Source organism: Pseudorasbora parva, chromosome 15, assembly GCF_024679245.1.
Source record: "Pseudorasbora parva isolate DD20220531a chromosome 15, ASM2467924v1, whole genome shotgun sequence".
Taxonomy (NCBI): domain Eukaryota; kingdom Metazoa; phylum Chordata; class Actinopteri; order Cypriniformes; family Gobionidae; genus Pseudorasbora; species Pseudorasbora parva.
The window spans coordinates 11,671,840-11,692,902 of NC_090186.1; the positions used below are offsets into that span (position 1 = coordinate 11,671,840).

The 21,063-nt window shown below is 36.9% G+C and overlaps 1 protein-coding gene across 1 annotated transcript; it reads left to right on the forward strand.

The window, feature by feature from the left end:
• The first annotated feature begins 3,215 nt into the window (after positions 1-3,215).
• On the forward strand, positions 3,216-19,550 carry dsg2.1 (desmoglein 2, tandem duplicate 1). The gene is made up of 14 exons (XM_067417114.1): positions 3,216-3,481; positions 6,105-6,233; positions 8,175-8,336; positions 8,448-8,589; positions 9,408-9,571; positions 9,819-9,950; positions 10,063-10,248; positions 11,911-12,335; positions 12,433-12,575; positions 13,165-13,386; positions 13,676-13,915; positions 13,998-14,125; positions 14,214-14,492; positions 17,391-19,550. The coding sequence occupies exons 1-14, from the start codon at positions 3,428-3,430 to the stop codon at positions 18,390-18,392; spliced, it is 3,408 nt and encodes a 1,135-aa protein (XP_067273215.1). The 5' UTR covers positions 3,216-3,427; the 3' UTR covers positions 18,393-19,550.
• Positions 19,551-21,063: the final 1,513 nt, after the last annotated feature.

A 21,063-nucleotide genomic window follows, 5' to 3' on the forward strand; every position in this document is an offset into this window, starting at 1 on the left:
CCTACTTAGACTACTCCGTAAACCCGAATAAGTTGGCAAAACAAAAACAAAAATTAAGTTAAGAAATTCAAAAGTTTAAGTAAGCAGCCCTAGCAGATTTTTATTTTGTACTCATACATTTGAATTGCTCTTTTTAAAATATTTGAGTAAACCAATTCATTTATTTAACTTAAAATTATCATGAAACTCAACTTAAATATTTTAATAGTTGGAATCTTGATTAGCTTTAAAGGAGTTCACTTTAAAATGAGCTGAAAAAAGCGCTTCCATCCCTCATAAACATACTCCACATGGCTCTGGGTATAAAGACCTTTTAAAGCAAATTAAGGTTTGGTAAGAAAGATATACATATTTCACTTTTAACTACTTTTACTATTTTTTACTTTGACTTTTTTTTACTTTAACTATGAACTTTTTAAATATTGATATTTTTCATACTAAACCCCCATTGATTGGCTTCAGAAGGCTTTTATTAACCCCTGTGAGCTGTGTGGAGAACATTTATTTTGGATGGATGTGCTTTTTTGAGCTCCTGTCACTGCCATTATAATGCTTAGAATATTTATTAGTATAACTTCAATTGTGTTCATCAGAAAGAACAAAGTCATATAACACCTAGGATGGCTTGCAGGGTGAGTAAATCATGGGGTAATTTTCATTTTATCTACTCCTTTAATTAGCTAATTCAGTAACTGTTAACCTGGGGTGCTTTTCCCAAAAGCATCGTTAGCCAACTATAATCATTTGCTATCAACATAGTTCAACGAGTCTGTGTTTCCCGAAACCCCAGTTCCAACGAACATTTGCAAACGGCATCGCAAACTTGTGTGGTTGCGACGACAGCTCTCGACCTGTGGTTATAAGCATAGTTTCTTGTTTCCATGACATGTGGACTTAATAAATCCTTATCTTGAGCAAAATAAGCAAGCTGACATTTAGTACAATCTATATATTTTATTTTGAATGCTTACAAATGTCATTAATGTCTTTTAGTTTGTCAAGAGATTTATTTATTTTTTTCTGTTCGGGAAATACACCCCAGAAAATGTGTAACATAATGTGCAGGATAGCAACTGCTGAATGAATACAGAAATTTGAAACATTGAACATTATGTATATCTGTTCTCAAACCAATTTTGATGGTAACCCCCAACAAAACCCAACATAACCGACACTCTTTGAAATTAGCATAGCAAAACAGTAAACACGACTAAATCTCCCACTTACATTATTCTTGCATTATTATTCTTGCACAAAATCATTATATAACACTTAATTTTAGCATTTTCTCTCCCTTTTGAGTATCATGGCAAAGTATGCTGTATAGAAATCCCAGCTTCATTTCAATTTAAGTTTGTCTAAGTTTAAGTTTCGTTTAAGTTCATAAAACCCAAAACAATGAAACAATTCAGATTACTTAAAATGTATCAGTTTTGAAAACTCAAAAAAGAGAAAGTTCTAAATACTCATAAGAGTTAATTTAATTGAACTCAAATGAATCATTTTGAGCGTTAGGGTTTAAAGTGAGACACCAAGGCCCTTTTAACATTTCTAAAAACATACTTAATTCTAAAGTATTATATTAAGACTTCATATGGTCGTTTCGAACTCAGACAAAGTCAGAAAAGCAAACCATCAAATCAGAGTAACTGGGAGTGAGACAGTGAAAGAGATTTACAGAAAAAAGAATAAACAAGTTGTCTCGCCCAATCGCTTCTTTTTTCCCCCACTCCGTTCCTGCACCTCCTTAAAGCAAGCAGACATGCCGTGACTTCACCACTCCCCAAAAAGCCCTCTCTTTTCTACAGAAGTGCATCTATCACAGCCAAATAAGTTCACATGCAAAATAAAACACGATCAACTATTCTCGGAAATAATTCTGTACATGCAATACAAAAGAAAAGTATTTGCTGATTAGTTGGGACAAACCCTCAGACACGTTTTGGTTCAGACATTTTAAGTATGACCAACTTTTAATAAGCACATGTTAAGGTGTGAGTTTCGAAGAGATCAGTTCATATAGGTGTGATTAATAATCAAGAACACCTCAAAGTCCATCGCTTCTGATCTTTAATAGAGCTAATCCCTGGGACAGCTCAATAGATTATCATAAGAACGGCATCTGATATGTTAAATGATGGTTATTTGTGATTAAAATAATTGTTCTCTGAAGGATTTTAGGATGTAGCTATTATTTCAAATAAACAGCATAAATCTAATGCTGTCAAAATATTTACGTGACATAATACACCATCACATTTAAAATGACTATCAATGAGCAATATAGAAGCATGGACATTTACAGGTGGGTCAATTGCACACACACACACACACACACACACAAAAAAAATGTTATAATATATATATAAATCTATAAAATGAAATGAATAAATAAATTTAAATGTAATTTTCTAAACTCTTTAAAAACATGTAAGCTCCTCAAAACAAGTATTTTAATGTTATTTTGCTATTTTATCACTTTATTTTATATTTTGTTTATGTTTGTTAGTTCATGAAATAGCCATACCTAACCTTTACCATTATTCTCTACAGTAATTACAACTAATTACTGAAAACCTACTGAAAAAGATATTAATAATTTGTAGAAATTAGCATTAGATTTACTTTCTGAAACGATTTTTTCATAACACTGTCATAACACTTTTTAAAGGCCTACCTAGGCTATATATTAAAATGCATTAATTTTGCTCAAGATTAACAATTTTAAATATAATAGCCTAATAATATTTTTTTTTCTAATAGTAGGCCTATATTATATATTTTTAATTGATTTATTTAGCTTGAAATTAACCATGGTTTTGCTACATTAACCATAGTTTAACCATTGCATTTGTTGTAAAACTGTGGTTGTCCAAATGGTAATGAATCCAGTTATTAGGTTAATTTTCCATGTGATGTTACTCATATGACACCGTATGAAGGGTTAAGGATGGGTCTTCTGGATATATGTTAATACTTCTCTAAATGAGAACACCCATGCCACCCTTTATGATACATGTAGCCTAATGTAATTGCGAAAATTATACTCATGAAAATTATAATATCTCTCTCTCTCTCTCTCTCTCTCTCTCTCTCTCTCTCTCTCTCTCTCTCTCTCTCTCTCTCTCTCTCTCTCTCTCTCTCTCTCTCTCTCTCTCTCTCTCTCTCTCTCTCTCTCTCTCTCTCTCACGCACACACCCACCCATCTTTGTGACGTTAGGTCCTCCTTTTAACCCGCAAGGTGAGGGTGTGGGAGAAAGAATGAATAAGGAGTATCTCTAAAGCGCTCCGGATCGATCTCATTCGCATATCGTGCATCAAACAACATCGGAACTCACATCTGCCTCCGCGGGATATATTCGAACTTTTCCATAAGTCAGCAGTGGATCTCAGGTGATCAGGGAATACCGTGTGTGCTTCTCCGGCCATGGCCCGGCGAATATCGCCTGCTTTCGCTTTTTTGCTTTGCTTTGGATTATCGGTAAGTTTGTCCTGTTTTTTTAAATATCTCAACAGATAAGCACGTTAACAGAGGCTAGCTAACGTTCCTAAATTTTAGTGTTTCTCCATTTTGAATGTATCGTTTTGTGAACCAAAACAATCGTGCGCCTCTCTCATAATACTACTGAAACTGGGTTTGTTTAGCATGTTTGTTTGGTAGCCTGTTGTTTATAGCACTCATTATATGTATGTTCGTAAAGTTAATATGAAAAAGTTACTCATTGTGCTTGTGTCTCTCTTTAACTCTTAAAATGCCAGAGGCCTTTACAGAAATTTACCATGGCAACTAAATATTTACAAAATTGCTTAGTAAACAGTTACATTTCATCATAAAAGAATGCAGTAACGTTACATATAGTGCATTGAACTTCCACATCGCATATTATCACTTTGAATAAACAATTAACCAATTTAAGTCTAATAAATGTCTTAATTTTTACGGTGCCTATGATATGACATTAGCTTCCATTGTATGTGGTCAATTAGTAAGTTAACTTAAGTGGTGAAATTAAAAATGTTAAATACATTGTGTTTCAAATATTTTCTGGTTTTAAATTAGTAATATTGGTAACTAATATTTAGCTGGACACTGTAATGACAGAAACCTATCTATAGTTAGCATGATGTATTTGGGCATTTAAGAACAAGTTCTGTCTGGTATAGAGACAGAATACAGAAGTCAAGCTGGATATGCAAGTCTTTCAATTTTAGGAGTGTTGAAATCCCCTCCCTCTGGCACACCTCATTGTTTTTAATTTCAAAATAATATTTACTGAGATTCTTATTAAGATAAGTTCAAAAAACAGTTGATTACTAAATGAGTGCGTTTTATGAAAATGAAAATTTTCTCTCAGGGACTCTCAGGGAAGAAATAGTTTTTGCTTGGATCAGTATGTGGATAAGGGAGAGCGGGACATGACCTAAACCTTTTTGACTTTCTTAGTTTGTGTAAATCCACTTGGGGTTCAAACTAGTACAATTATAATGTTTTCTTTCATTAATGCAGTGTGTACTTTTTTCTTGGTTTACGCCCAAAGAATGGAAATGAAGTGTGACAACATGCCCCATAGGTGGGGTACATTGTAACATGACCAAATGAGAGCTTAAAATGTTACCTGATAAAATAATAATACAAATTGTCAATAAAATACAATTATCAACATTTTCCGCTAAAATAATGGCATGTGTAATCATTAAAAAATATATATATTTAAAAGTTTGACAACAAACACTATAAAACAGCTATACAGTATGCCGGTACTTAAACTACAATTATAATAACTAATGAACATTGACTCGCAGTCATTATTCACCCTTTTCCTCATGGTTGCTCAATAGAATTAATAAAAGTATAAAATATAATAGCGTAGTTCTAATAGAGGCTTATTAAAAAGCAGTGTGACAACATGCCCCACCTGCGCTACTGGGATTTAAAATGCGGCTCGTGTCTTCTGCTGTTAGATCTGTATTAAAGAACGATCTCAATGGTTAAAAAAACATTTATAGGATTCGAATAATATCAGATTTGTCTTATTTTAAATAAACAAAAACAGAGATGAAAAATAAGCCTAAGAAATTTACTTTTGCTACATTGCTCAAATACATGCTCAGTGATATCTTCCAAAGATTTTTATTTTTGTGCAATTTTTTTCCTCTAAATAATGCTGATATGGCAACTAGTGAATACACTGAGTTCGGTCCTCCTGGCATGAGTGGAAAGTTTTAAACCATGTGTGTTACCACTAACCCCTATAGATGAAAAAGTGCTCTTCTTGATTGTTCCGGCTTTTGTTTTTTAAATATTTTGCATATGTTATATCTGTTTATGCCCGTGTGTGTGTGTGTGTGTGTGTGTGTGTGTGTGTGTGTGTGTGTGTGTGTGTGTGTGTGTGTGTGAAAGAGGGAAAGTGAGAGTGAGAGAAAAGGGTGTAATTCATCTCTCTCTCTCTTGAGTTCATCACAAAAACCCACATACTGTATATTCGGTGTCTTTTTCTATTATGTACTTGTTCGGTACAAAGTACTAATTTTGTACATGTATTACACTTTTGCAGCTATTGAGTGTAAGTTACACACTACCTGTGTTGTATCAAATTAATTAAAGACAATTAATATAAAGTGGAACAAGGGTTTCTTTAATTTCAACCACACATGCTTTATCTTAGTTGTGTGTGGTCTAATAAGGTGATTTTGAGTTAAATGGAATGCATTTAGCTTTTGCCAAGTATTTCTTCATTTTATCTTATCTTAATTTAAAGTCTACTGAAGTGGATTGAAGTAATGTCTTCTTTGCAGTGCTTTTTCTGCAGTCGTATCTTTTGAGGTTTATATCATTAGATTACGGTCAACCAATTTCAATTGAATTTCATAATAATTATCTTTAGTTTGTTTGTGCCTGCACAGGCAGGATGACTTTAGTATCAAACTATGCATGCAGGTTGCAACCAGAATTTCGATAATTTAAAATCAAAACTAATTTGTAATGAATCATTTACAAATCCTTCTAATGAGAACGTTCCTACCAGGAAGGGTAACAAATATAAAAACTGAAAAAAGTTTTCTTAAATCTGTTTTCATAAAGAGTTATTTCTGTTTTCCCGCAGCATGTGTTTGAGGCTGAAGCCAGATTCCACAACTCCGTGGCCCTCCACAGACAGAAGAGAGAATGGATCGTCCCTCCCCAAATCCTAGAGGAGAATGTCGATTACACCAAGAGAGAGTTCATCGCTAAAGTGAGTGAGATTTTCTCTGCGTCAAACAAGTTCATGCTTGCATAATTATTACTGTATACTCAATGTACAAGAAAACTTTACAATAATGTTCCATTTGTTAATATTAGTGAACTACATTAGTTAACATGCACTAACAATTAAAAACACTTCAAAAGTAATCTTAGTTGTGGTTAATTCAAATGTTTCCTACATTAAAATATAAAGTTGTATCTGTTAACATTATTTAATGCCCCTGAGCTAACATAAACTAACAATGAACAGTTGGATTTCAATGAACTAACATTATGTACAAATTATTTAATAATATATTATTAAATACTAAAGCATTATTAAATGAAAAGTTCTCGGTTACACTGGTTTGGTAACATTTTATTTTATAGTGTCCTTTTTACAAATGTTACATGTGCTTACATAGTAATAACCATTAATAATGCACACAATTACATACAACTAACCCTCAACCAAACCTTAATCCTACCATAACCCTATAGTAAGTAGTAAATGTAGTTAATTAATATTACTTATTACCGAATTGTATCATTGTTACAGTGCAATTATATATTTAAGTACTGAGTAGTATTACAGCGTAGTAATAATACTTCATACAACTACACAGTAACTACACAGTTTTACTACAGCATAAATTGCATAACCAATACCATATTGTTCCAGATAAAAGACAAGGATTTTCTTTAGAAATACATCTGAAAAACATCTTATATTCAGCGTCTAGACTTTAATAATACACCCACGACAATAGGTGCTGTCAAATGCGCGTAAAACGAGTGTGGCAAGAAATACAGCGTCAGAGAAGATAGCAAGTGTAAAAAGACAGTCAAAGAAAAGTTACCGTCTTAAGAACCGCGTGACTGTCACGTTTGAGTGTCTTGTTGACGGGACCAAACTTTCCCTGTACGTGATCTTTAAAAAGTACCCAGGATTTCAACAAGTAAGATTTCACTTCTATTGTTAATGAAATTTTGGTGGGTTACATGGTTTTCACTATGAGATGGATAGCCTAATTGTTATAGGTATAATTCAGATAGGTTACAGGTTATTTTTAATGGTATGCATAAAAGTGTTTATTTTAAATGTGATCATTGGTTCATTTTACCAGTATTTAGACAAGGCAAGGCAAGGCAAGTTTATTTGTATAGCACATTTCATACCCAATGGCAATTCAAAGTGCTTTACATAGAAATGAATTAAAACAGTGGTAACAAATGCATGAGAAAAAAGAATACCATATGGACGAATAAAAAATTTAAAACAAGCATAGTTAAAACAGTTGTAAAGATAATAATAATAATAAAATAAAAACATAATAATAAAAAAATAAGATAAAATAAAATAAAATAAAATGGTCAGATCCACAATAATGGTCTGATATATATAAAAAACATTCTTCAGTTTACAGCCTACATACATGTACCATCTTTATTAGAACACCTCTCCTTCATTTCTTTCTCAAACACGTTAATTTAATCATTATTCCCTGATATTTACTCAGGAACCTTCTTGGTAAACCCATTCTCACTCATCATACCCTCCACAGATTTACACATACTCATACCTTATTGTCAAACTTACTATTTCCACCAAATTACTATTTAGCAATCTTTCAATACAAAACTTAACATATGAAAAATATACAGTATTAATTATTTTCAAATAAAAACATTTCCTTTACTAAAAAGGCTTTTTACAAAATGTACATCTTGAAAAAGGGGGGCTGTGTTATATTTTGAGGATTACGGTATACAAAATGACCATTATGAAATAAAGCCATGATTACAACAATGAAGTCGACACATCACATGATATACATTGCATCAATATCTTAAACATTTCATATTTGCAAATGTTTCATTTCAATGTGTCAGGGCACTGTGGGCTTGGTTGGTTTTGTTTTAAAAATGTATGTATTTCTAATTGATTTAGATCCGCTCAGACAAGGAAGACCCCCAAATGAAAAATTTGAGGTACTCACTAAAGGGCGTCGGTGCAAACATGGAGCCGTTCAATTTATTTGTGGTGAATCCTGAAACTGGATACGTAAGAATAACAGGGATCCTCGACAGAGAGTCCATTGCACAATATAATGTAAGTAAAATGACAAAAGGGACTGAGTTTGTTAATGCTGTTTGCTTTAATACCTATTCTTATTGATAAGTGTTAGTGATCTTGCGATTCATATCTTCATCTCCTCCATAGCTTACAGGGGTTGCTACCTTCACAGATGGCAAAATTGCGGAGAATGACATTGGGCTAAGAATTAGAGTGAGGGATCAGAATGATAATGCTCCTGTTTTTGGTGTGATGACTGCAGGGGCTGTAGACGAACTCAGTGCAGTAGGTATGTGACCTGCAGTTATTATAGCTTAAAGAAATGTGACTGTTTATACAATAAACATAATGGTGATTATGATCAGGATTTTAAATGAACACCCGCCAACCTGCCGAATGCATGTGAAAATTCCCCGTGGCGGGTAATGCGTATCAACACTCTAGCCAATTTGGTGGGGTATGATTGATAAATTATGTTTTTTGCATAAGCCCTTTGCCTAAAAGGGTCCTCAAACATTAGGAGACAATTAAGAGGCCACTTTTTCTAAACCGTTCATAAATCATAACTCATAAATGCAGCATGTCTTAAACTTTTGGGAAAAAAGTGTCCTTGCATCTTTATTGCTATTTGTAGGTAAACTCAAGGCAAGTAAAAGAGACGTGATATAATTGTCTTTTTTTCTATTTTTTTATTTATTTGACTGTTATCCAATAACAGTGATTGACTATCATTCAAAATATTCAAAATCAGATGAATAATAAATAGGTTATATTTAAATCCAAGCTTTGACTTTGATAATCTGGTTTATTTTTGATCATTTTAAGTTGCCAAATTGGCTGGTGAGTGAAAAAGTTAATATCAAACCCTGATTATGATAACATCTCTACAAGGGGGTCATGAAGGATTTGCAGACAACTCTTTTATGTTGAGCATGTTTTTCATTCATTTATTGTAATTAATTGTAAGTCCCTAAAAATATATATATGGGGGAATGGGGACTGAAAAAAATAATCCATAACCAGAATGATTATGAAGAGCACATTTGGGTTTTTTAAAGACCTTGTTTTAAACTAAAATATATGTACTTTTATTTATCATGGACACAGACACACAAGTGATGAAGATCAATTGCTTTGATGCTGATGAGCCAGGAAACCCGAACTCTCAAATCAAGTATGAGATTGTTGAGCAGCAACCAGATGGGCAGAGAATGTTCAGAGTTGACAATGACGGGACAGTCCGTGTTATCAATCCAAACCTGGATAGAGAGGTGAGTGGTCACGATCACTGTATCGGATGTGTAGGCTATGATATCCAACATGTTTTTGCACTGGCACTTCTTCATTGACAGCAGTTATGAGCTCCTCTGTGTCAGTGCCAGATGTTCCACCCTACGTGGGCTGTTATTGTATTTTTAAATGAATACAGGAACAAAGACATTGACTGGTTTTGTTGAGCACTTTCAGTTGTATGTAAATGATTCCACCTGTTTATTTCCACACTGTCTCTCTCTTTAGACTGTTGATCAGTATATCCTGCTTGTCAGAGCATCTGACCTAAATGGTGCCCCAGGCGGCAATGCCGCCACAGGAACAGTCACCATCAAGATCAATGATGTCAATGATAATGTGCCTAAATTGGAAGGCCCAGTAAGAATATATCTACACTCTGTTTACATCCACATGGTTTTAGCATGTTGTTGTAGTGAATACATGGTCCCTTGGAATTTTTGCAACTTACATTTTTCTTCACTCTCCGTAGTCTGAGGCTAGTATTGAGGAAAATACAGCTCAAGTGGAGGTGATGAGATTTAAAGCAACTGACCTGGATCTTGAGAACACGGACAACTGGGCGGCCAATTGCTTTATTGCATCAGGCAATGAGGCTGGATACTTCAGCATTAAAATGGACCCAAAGACCAATGAGGCAATCCTGATGCTTGACAAGGTGAGCTTCACATGTTTGATAATAGTCCTGGCCTGAAGACGTTTACATGCCAGTATGTGGGTGGGACAAGATCCACCCACTATTTACGACCAATGATATGGGACCCACTCACTTTTATTGTGTCTAATTCAGCAAGTCTGTTTGCTTAGCTCTAACCGAAAAACACTTTATTATTGAACACGACATTTTTCAGTTTTATTGAAAATAAATGCCTTTCCTATCTGAAATGTGATGGGAGAAGGGAGTAGAGCGAGTTCAGCAAAAGGCGAATTTGAACCGTAGATAGATTTGCATTCAAATTTGACGCATGCGCTTTACCCCTGCACTATTGCCACTCTTAATGGTTTAGTGACTTCCGTATTTTTGTCTTGCCCAACCAGACGTTAAGTAAACAAAGCAGTTCATTAGTACTTAATATAAATGACATCTAGTGCAGCCAACATTTTCTGAGAGAGAACGCACCACATTTTTTTTGCTTCCGACGCCCATGTTTCTCCTATATTTACCCGCTTAAATGCATGAATTTTCAGCATAATTCTCCAGTCTTCAGTGTTCATCACATGATACTTCAGAAATCATTCTAATACGCTTATTTGCTGCTTAAAGGGATAGTTCACAAAAATTAAAATAACCCCATGATTTACTTACCCTCAAGCCATACTAGGTGTAGGAAGACAGAACTAAGTCTCAGCATTTAAATTTTGTACGTTTAAATCAGAAATTCAAACAAAATATGTGTTTTGATGCTCTTAAGATCTTGGCATAATAGATCGATGTATCGCCTCAGTTAATGTCAGAGCCATTGAAAAACAGAGTTGTGACAGGCTTTGATCTCGCCGGCGTCGCCGCCACAACAGTTCATGGAGCCAAACCAATGCTGTCAATACATTTGAATGGCTTTAAGAAGGTTTGACAACAGCTTCACTGTACAGGCAATTGCAGAATTTTTTGGTAAACATCAAAGTATAGTGTGCATTGATAAGTTACGCTGACGACATTTACAGTATAATTTTATTCTGGAGATTGATGGAGAGGCAACATTAATGTTAATGTTTTCCTTTTATTTAACCCTCAGGTATTCCTTACATTGGTCATACTCATTGGTGGTCAAATGTGATCAAATATTAACTTTTAGTTAAAAAATATTTGATAATTATATATTTTTTCTAATATTTTTATATTACAATTAATGTAGTATTTAAGGTTAAAATAGAGCAAATGGTTTTCATTTCCATTACAAAGTGGCAAATTAGAGTCATTTTGATACTCTCTCTTAGTCATTTTTAAACAAAATCATTTTCTTTTGAAATACCATGGTTTACCCACTAGGTGTATGTAGTCCTTTAAACAATATGCAAATCTAGTACACTGTTAAAAAAATAAAAATAAATTTGGTCTCCAATTTAAGGTTTTTTTAAGGTAGTGACTGATCACATCTAAATTTTTCAGTTGACCAAATTGAATTTCTGTGAATTCACAGAAATTCAATTTGGTCAACTGAAAAATAGTGTAGTCTAATTGCTCAAAAGAGTATTGCAGGTCATAACTGCTTTTTTTTATTTTTATAAATGTTTGCATGTACTAGCATTGAACTGTTCTGAAGCAGATTATACTCTCAGCCATTTGTCTGAAGACGGTATCTCATGTCCATTTTCCCTTTAGGCTGTTGATTATGAGGATGTCAAAGACCTGAAGCTTGGTATTGGTGTAGTCAACAATGCTCCGTTTCACCCCTCTGTAACTGGAGGACAATCAGGAATGAATGTCAACTTTGGGGGCAGTGGTGCAGGAGGAGGAGGAGGAGGAGGAGGAGGAGGTGGTGGAGGCGGCGGTGGCGGTGGTGGAGGTGGTGGAGGCGGAGGCGGCGGAGGCAGCAGTGGAGGTTCAAGTAGCAGTTCATGGTCATCGACAGGCGGTCAGATCTACAACGTGAATGTAAAGGTGAAAAACCAACCGGAAGGACCCAAGTTTGTACCCCTAACAAAAGCCATTCCCATCTCAGAAGGCAAGACTTTTAACAGCAATGAGATCATCACAAGGTACCCGGCTATCGATACAGACACCGGAAAGGAAGCTACCAACGTAAAGTATGTTTACATCAAAACAGTTAAAAAAAAAAGAAGAGAGAAATCAACACCTAAATTAATGATAAATGAGCCTGAACTATGTTCCCTTTTCCTATAGGTATATTAAAGCCTCTGACCCAGATAACTGGCTGAGCATCGATGAGACAACTGGAGCTGTTCGAATGAACAAGGCTCCTGACCGCGAGTCCAAGTTTCTAGTTAACGGCACCTACTACGCCACAATTTACAGCATAACTCAAGGCAAGTTCCAGGGAAAAGGGACAACTTTTTAATCTTTGTAGTTTTTTAAGGATGTGGATTTGCCAGCTGTTCTAATTGTCTTATATTTATACAAAAAACGTATTTTGAACTGTTTCCAGATATGTCGTTCACTATCAAAATATATGATAGTGTACTTCAATGACTTATTGACAAATCACACTTCCAGGGTGCCATATTGTTTAATAATAATGACCACAGGACTTGCAGATACATATCATGTCCTGAAGAGGGCGCCATCTTCACATTAATCAACAATAGTTACTGAGTCAGTGTTTGAATAAGTAATGTAAGCATCTGCAAGTTAAATTGTAAAATACTAATTATATCTTATTTCATTATTTTTTAACTAAGTTAAGAGGAAGTATCCTAAAGGATTTATTTTAATTTGCTTTCTTTATCTTTTTTTATTATACTGTATATCATATTATTGTAATGTTTAAATGAAATGCAAATATAAAATATAATTGATTTAAAAACATATATATTTCTCTCTCTCTCTCTCTCTCTCTCTCTCTCTCTCTCTCTATATATATATATATATATATATATATATGCTTTTCTCTTAAAGACTTGCCTTCCAAGACGGCAACGGGCACCATTGCCATCCAGGTAGAGGATTTTAATGACCACTGCCCCACTTTGTTAAGCAAAGTCCAGACACTTTGTACTGATAAGGACGCAGTCTTAGTCACTGCAGTGGATGAGGATGCACCACCCAATGGAGCTCCATTCACCTTCAATGTTGTCCCAGAAGGAACTAAAGGGAAATGGTCAATCGAGCATTTAAATGGTATACACATCTATCTATCTATCTATCTATCTATCTATCTATCTATCTATCTATCTATCTATCTATCTATCTGTCTGTCTGTCTGTCTGTCTGTCTGTCTGTCTGTCTGTCTGTCTGTCTGTCTGTCTGTCTGTCTGTCTGTCTGTCTGTCTGTCTGTCTGTCTGTCTGTCTGTCTGTCTATCAATCTAATATAGGAAGTCAAAAATATGAAGTACTAGTCTCAGATCTGTTATTTAGGATGTCGCTACTGACTTTGTGTTTGAGATCTTCTGTTCTTCTTCTCATCAGATACCACTGCCATCTTCCGGACCCAAGAGAAGATGTGGCCAGGAGAACATGAGCTGACGGTGGATGTTAAGGACCAGCAGGGGGTGGGATGTCCAGAACCTCAGAAAATAGTGGTGGAAGTGTGTACTTGTACAGACCGGGGGGCTTGTGCGCGAACTGTAGCAGGAACGGTTAAGAAGGGGTCAACATTTGGACCTGCTGGAATCGGTCTGCTCTTCCTTGGATTGCTTGCATTATTGCGTAAGTATCAAAGTTCACAGAACAGATTATGATTGATTGTTATTATGTGACTGAAATAAACGTTGTATTTTTCCTGTTATAGTCATCCCACTCCTGCTGCTGCTCTGTCAGTGTGGAGCCGCTGGGATGGTGGGAGCTTTCACAGACATGCCCTATGACACTAAAGAGCATCTCATCTCTTACCATACTGAGGGCCAAGGAGAGGACAGGGTATGATATGATATCAGGAACAAAAATCTGATTGAAATGTTATTTTTGTCATAAAGCTAAATAAATCAAACCATTTTGTGTCTGACAGGATGTTCCAGTACCGACTGATTTTACTGATGGTGGTGGGAGGCCCATGAGTTTAAAATCCAAAGATGTGGGTGGTATGCGTATTAATGGTGGTGGAGGAGGAGGAGGTGGAGGCTTCATGGAATCCAATTCCATAATAGGTTTCCGTGGCTACAATGACATGGAAATGGCCTACATGGACTCATTGAGGAGAGATGAAACCCTTATGAGTAGAGAAATGGCTGGAGATTTTGACGGAATGGCTGTGTCTGAAATGTTCCTGGATGAATACTATTCACAGGTGAAATATACCTACAGGATTATGTGTATATGATCTGTCTGTCTGTCTGTCTGTCTGTCTGTCTGTCTGTCTGTCTGTCTGTCTGTCTGTCTGTCTGTCTGTCTGTCTGTCTGTCTGTCTGTCTGTCTCAGACCCAGCACCAGACACAAATTCACAGGCAACGAAACAGAATTTTACTTGCCTGACCGGACTGGTAGCCTAGCCTGAAAATATGACACGGGAATCACCAAAATGGGATTTAGTCTAAGTGACGATCGATAGTGAATAATAATATAAACTGTACTGACACTAACAAGGTTGCACTGTTGAGGCTCACGCGTATGAGGGTAGATTTGTTGCGTTTATCCAAACATATTGTTTTCCACAAATAAATGTAAAGCGATTCACAAAAAATAAATAATTTCAAAAATCAATAGAATTCACAGAAATGAATTAGATTCACAAATAAATGCAATGACATTTGTGATTAATAAAAAAATCCACACAAATAGGCTATTTTTATGTCACAAACACAACTCTGCCTTGCGTTCATTTGTGAATCACTTCCTGTGCCATTTGTTGATGGCTTCCTATGCATTTGTGGATCTCTTCTTGCACATTTGTAAATCGCAGCACAGCATGTGGATTTTGGAATATTTCTAGCATCTAGACTCACACAAATGAATGGCACCCTGTCCCAAATGGCACCCTAAACCCTTTGACAACGTAATGCTGCATTGGCTGCCGTGTAGAAGTCCTCTGCGTAGCTCGCAAACTTGCGGGCTCAGCTGAAGTGCGCATCGAGGACGCATAGCAGCCGCAAAGGGGGGCGCTCACGAGCACCCTTCTTTAAGCTTAAATGACGAATGGGACACCCTGCCTCTTGTCACAAGACCTAAAGTGCACATGAAGTGTGCCATTTAGGACAGGCCTGTGTCTAGATGCTAGAAATGTTTCAAAATCCACACGCTGTGCTGCGATTTACAAATGTGCAAGAAGAGATCCACAAATGCAGAGAAAGCCATCACCATATGCACAGGAAGCAATAAACTAAATATTGCAACTTACGCGAGGCAGAGTTGTGTGTTTCTGAAATAAAAATATATGTTTATTATATTATATTATTTTATTAATCACAAATGTCATTGTATTTATTTGTGAATCTAATTCATTTTTGTGAAACTCCTGCATATACAGGATTTCTGGACCTCATTCTATTGATTTGTGAAATGATTTATTGTTTGTGAATCGCTTTACAATTATTTGTGGACATTATATTTGTTTGGAATAACGCAACAAATCTACTCCCATACACGCAGCCTCTTGGGGAGAAACTGAAAAAAAGTGCAACAGACACAAACAAACTCAGTTAACATGCTTCAGTACAAATTTTAACATGATACAGTTAAGCAACATCACACGACCATCACAATTGAAATCGTGACATTGATTTCTTTAATTCTATAGTTTAGTCAGAACCACTTTGTCAAATATATTATTTACAATTCACAATTACGTAAGTTGTAGACAAACAAAATACATGAGTAAAAAAATTATTGCCATGTAGAGACCTGTACGGAAAAAAAACAAAGGGAGATTAAATACAGGTTAAGGCGGAGTTGTGGTTGGAGGAGGGAGTTTGATTTGTGAGCAATGATGCGATAGAAGAGAAGCTGAAGAATGGGAATGTTTAGAGGGTTACTTCAGCGATTAGCATATGGCTTTGTATCAGTAGAAACCCTGGAGTATATTCAAATGATTGTGCGCCCCCCATCATATCCCCCTGAGACAAGAGATTTATGCATTTAATTTCTAGAAAAATTCCTCAGATTACGCAAATACCGTCAGTTTGTCATCTGAGAAATTTTTGGCCAGAGGTTAAAGACTACAGCCAGCAGAGGGAGCCATTTGCGCATGTTTTCAACTCGCACATGGGGAATATGAGATCGCACTCACAGCATTTAGCTCGCAGCTGCAGCCTCAGGAATTCATGTAAACTGTGCGGCCAGTGGAGCAAAGTAATGGTTTCAACTTCTCAAATGAATTCCTATGAAAGTTAATCTTCCAAAGGCATGAACTGAAAACACGCCAGACTGAAAATGCGCTGTGAATCTCTGCCGCGAGTGTAGTCGCATTTACCTCAGCTCTCCTCACGAGCTCATTCAGCTCATCACGAATGTATGTAAGTTGACTCCTGCAGCGTTTATGCTGTGTGACACTTCCTCAGCGGCTAAATCACATATTGAAGTACATTGTCGTATCTGTTCTCTAACTGAACTGATTTTATGAAAATGAACGCTGTCGCGGTGGGAAAGTGAAAGTGATCAGTGATTCAGTAATCTAGTAGTGGTGGCTTTGGGAGTGGCCTTGTAGGGCAGCGAAGCATTCTGGGAATTGTTGTCTTTCATCCCCATGAGACAAAAATAAATGTTCTGTCTTTTCTCCAAATTAAGCACCAAATTAAAAAATTATTTCACATTTCTACTACATTAATGACCTAGTTTAAATACAGATTCATCTTCCCAGCGCTAAAGTACCCCTTTAATGGCTGTGGTGATAGATGTTAAAACTGGATTGTTACAAGTCAGGAACAGCTGACTATCTGCTGTTGTGAGCTTGACTGTCGTGGCCTGCCTGAACCGACACAATGCTTGATTTCAATAAACAACAAGTAATTAATGTTAAGTAACTAATAAATATTATGCAAACAAGCAAGGACTGGTGGTTGGTGGGTTGTGATGTGTGGTTGGTGAAGGGAGACAGGCTTGTCCAGGGCGACACTAGTGACTCACAGAGCGCTCCAGGCCCCCCAAAGGCCGCCCATGGTGCCGGGACTGCTATCTGTCTCTCTTTCTGTCTGTCTGTTTGTCTATTTATCTCTATGTGGATCACATATGTATTGTTCTATGTGTGTTACAGAAAAGCAGAGGATTGGAGGATGGATTTGCTAAGAATGAACCAAAGGTGTATGGTTATGAAGGGAAGGGCTCCCCTGTTGGCTCTGTTGGCTGCTGCAGCATGCTCGAAGATAACAATGACCTAGAGTTTCTGAATGACCTTGGGCCAAAGTTCAACACACTCGCAGAAATATGCGGAGGTAAAAAGACTGAGGTCCATGCGCCCCTTCCTCCCCCTCCCAAACCCATTGTGGACCGTACCGATGTGGTTTCTTCATCAACCAATGTTATAAATGCAGGGAATATAGCCACTAACAGAGCTCTGTCTACAAACGAAATGAATATGATTTCCAACATGTCTGCTACATCATCTTCACGTGTGGAGAATGTGCTTGTCGTAGAAAACCAGCCCGCAGTGATCACGAGCGTCCAGCCAGCTCCAACGTACCTGATGCAACCGCCGCAAATGTACTACATGGTCGAGCCGCAGCCCAGCACGGTACTGCTCGCTGAAAGGCCCACCATGGGAGTCGGACAGAACATGTATGTGATGAACAGCGGCCCAGTAGCTGAGGGGGTTGTAGTCCAGGGCACCAACATGGCGGCGAATACCCTGAATCGTGGTGAGAGAATGGTGCTTGTGGACAGGGGTGGATCTTCTCAGGCTCTCAACTCTGGACTGTCTGGATCACAAGTGTACTTGGTGGATGGGGGAGTGAGAAGCGGCCAAGTCCTTCAGGGGACACTTCAGAGAGGGGTTGCTGGATCTCAGGGCCTGGTGGTAGTGGAAGGACAAGGGGGCCAGGTGATTCACGGGTCCCTCCAAAAAGGTGTTTCCACTCATGGTGGATCTCAAAAGGTCCTTTATGTGGAGAATAAAGGGGGATCAGGTATGGTCCAGGGAGGTCATCAAAACGGCATGGCATCTGCCACAGAGTCCTTTATTGGTAAAGTTGGATTCGGTGGATCATCTATCCAGATGAACCGAAATCAATCGTCACATGAAGTTGTTGTCCAGGAGTGAAAGGTTGTGACAACACAAAGCATCAAGTAACAATGCACCACTCAGAGTTTGTGTACAGTCTAGAAAGCCATATAAAGGCTTGACAAGCAATTTTCAGCTCATACATGCAAATCATTAGAGTAGCATGTTGTCAACATGTTCATGGAGAAAATGCAAATTAATGCTTTAAAAACTGTTTTTAATGCTCTAGAGCTTACTTCTCTGTATATGTAGTGCACTATACATGATTTATTTTTTACTGTTTGTATACATTCAGTGTGGGTTTCTGTAAAACTACTGTTGGCAGATACTATACAGTTCTGGTCACCCTGAGGCCATTCCAGTGCAGTTTATGCAAATCAGCTTAAAGGTATTTTAATAATGAGCAGATATACAAGAACGCCCTATTAATTGTTTTAAAATAATGAAGATATTTTTTGATAGATGTTTTTTAGTATTCTGAAATGTGCAGCACTGTAAAAGACAATTCATAAATCACTGTTGGCATCAGGTGAACTACAATGTATGTTTTGGGAAGGCATTTATAGAAAAGATACAGTATATTTCATTCCTCTTTTTAGTTACATAAATAAATAAGTCTGATAGGTAAGGTCTGTTTAGAAGCTTGTGGTTTTCTTTTGCAGTGCATTTAAATACAAAGACAACCACATTTGGAGAAATAATGCCTATGTGTATGAAATGAATGTTATGAAAAAGTCTTGTGTTTGTAAAAAAAAATATTTTTATTTCAAAACATTTGTATTCGGAGGAACACATTCCTTTTGAGCAGCAGTAGGAATTAAAGGGTGTGAAAGAATATATATATATATATATATACACACACACACACTTAAGTTGCGGTGCTGGGCTTTTTCTATTGACAGCTCTGGTTTGGTACCCATAATGTGTTTTATTTTTGTTAGTTTATTTTTTCATTTGTTTGTTAAATGGATGGGCAGTGGGTTGCAACTTTTCCAGAAATGGACTCACAGATGCATGGTGGGAAAATATTATACTAGTTTTGACAGCGAAACATTTTACATGGGTCAATAAAATATATTGTAAAGCAGCTTAAGGCTGTTGAAAACTTATTTGTAGTTTCTTTTTTTAATGTTGATTTTTTATAAATGTTTGATGTGTTTGACTATGTAAAAGACCACCAAAAGGCAATAAACAGTCATTTTAATGTCATCCAGTGTAAAGCTGCATCTGTCTGTGGGCAAGTGTCAACCATAACTGGAAAACGAATCTGTATAGTAAAGAGTCCAGCCATTCGTTTTGCAATATTGAACCGTCAAGTTTTGTCTCAGAGAATATAATTGATATTATTATTCAATTGATATTAAAAGGTGAAATATCACCTTTTCTGAACAAGCGTTTTAAAATATGGCTGTTTGTTTTTGAGAACTGCCACTCAAAAGAGCCCCAAAAAATTAAATAAGGCTTATCTTTCAGTTTAACTGAATGAGTTGTAAAACAAAAACAATATTATCCATGAGAAAAATAATGAACCACTTGTTTTTTCTCTATCGTACATTTTTCAAAATTTGTGTATGCACAAATTTTATCTTACAATGTGCATATGCTAAAATCCATGGCAAAGTTTGTATTTATAAAACTGGTCTTTGACAAGTGCTTATCGCCATGTCAGGGTCTGAGCAGACGTAGGCTACGCACTTTTCTTTGTGAGTCGGAGTACTGCAGGTATTTGGAAATTTATAAGCAGTAGTAATATTAATTTTAGCTTTTTTAATATTTAAATATATATATTATTATCCGGATAATAGCTATTGTCCCTAATAATAGTTATTTATCCTGGCAGATAAATCTACTCTAATTAAATTAGAATAAATACATTTCCGTAACCCATTATTATTTATACATGTGGAAATATCAGCATGATATTTAATAATTATAGGAAAACCGAACATCTCAGTTATGTATGTAACCCTCTTTTCCTGGAGTACCGACGAATAGGAATCTCCATCCCCAGAGAAGGGAGGGCACTTCCAAGGGAAAGAAAAAAATATGTGGAATCCTTGCAGGGTCACTCACATAGCTCAAGCCCAATACCGGTTCTCAAGGATTAAGTGGCAAGGGACCTGACACTGGATGCTCTGCCTCGCCGGCACCGAGGGAGGTGGAGGACTCACAGAGTTTATTTGTTTCTGGAGAGTATATAAGCACCGTATGTCAGCGCAGGAAGCTGACAAGAGCCGGTCCTCTCAGTGCTTCTACCCGTTTTAGGTGAAATAGCTATAGAACCTAGCGAACGTGTTATTTGTCACCCAGCCCTACAGCTCAACAGATGTCTGATAGTGAGGCGCCCCATGCCAGCGCCCAGGAGGATGCAACACTTCTAGCAGAGTGTGCTTGCACCCTGAGCGGACAGGGCACACCTTGTGCTTGGTAAGCCAAATGATGGCATCCACTAGCCAGTGAGCCACCCTCTGCTTGGAGACAGCCTTTCCCTTCTGCTGGCCTCCATGACAGACAAAGAGCTGATCTGAGGTCCTGAAGCTTTGAGTTCTATTCATGTAGATTTGCTCTGCAGAGCATGGACTGGAAAGAGCAAAGCTTGCACTGGGTCTGCCTCCTCCAGGGGCAGCGCTTGCAGGTTCACCACCTAGTGGGAACCTTGGGTAGGTAGCCAGGCTGTGGTCTCAGTACCACGTGGGTGTCACCCGGTACG

Bases quoted from the DNA above. Each gene is read 5' to 3' on its own strand.
- dsg2.1 (XM_067417114.1), top strand. From the start codon at position 3,428: ATGGCCCGGCGAATATCGCCTGCTTTCGCTTTTTTGCTTTGCTTTGGA. The intron at 13,387-13,675 runs GTATACACATCT...TCTTCTCATCAG, and splicing joins GTCAATCGAGCATTTAAATG to ATACCACTGCCATCTTCCGG. The intron at 14,126-14,213 runs GTATGATATGAT...TGTGTCTGACAG, and splicing joins AGGGCCAAGGAGAGGACAGG to GATGTTCCAGTACCGACTGA.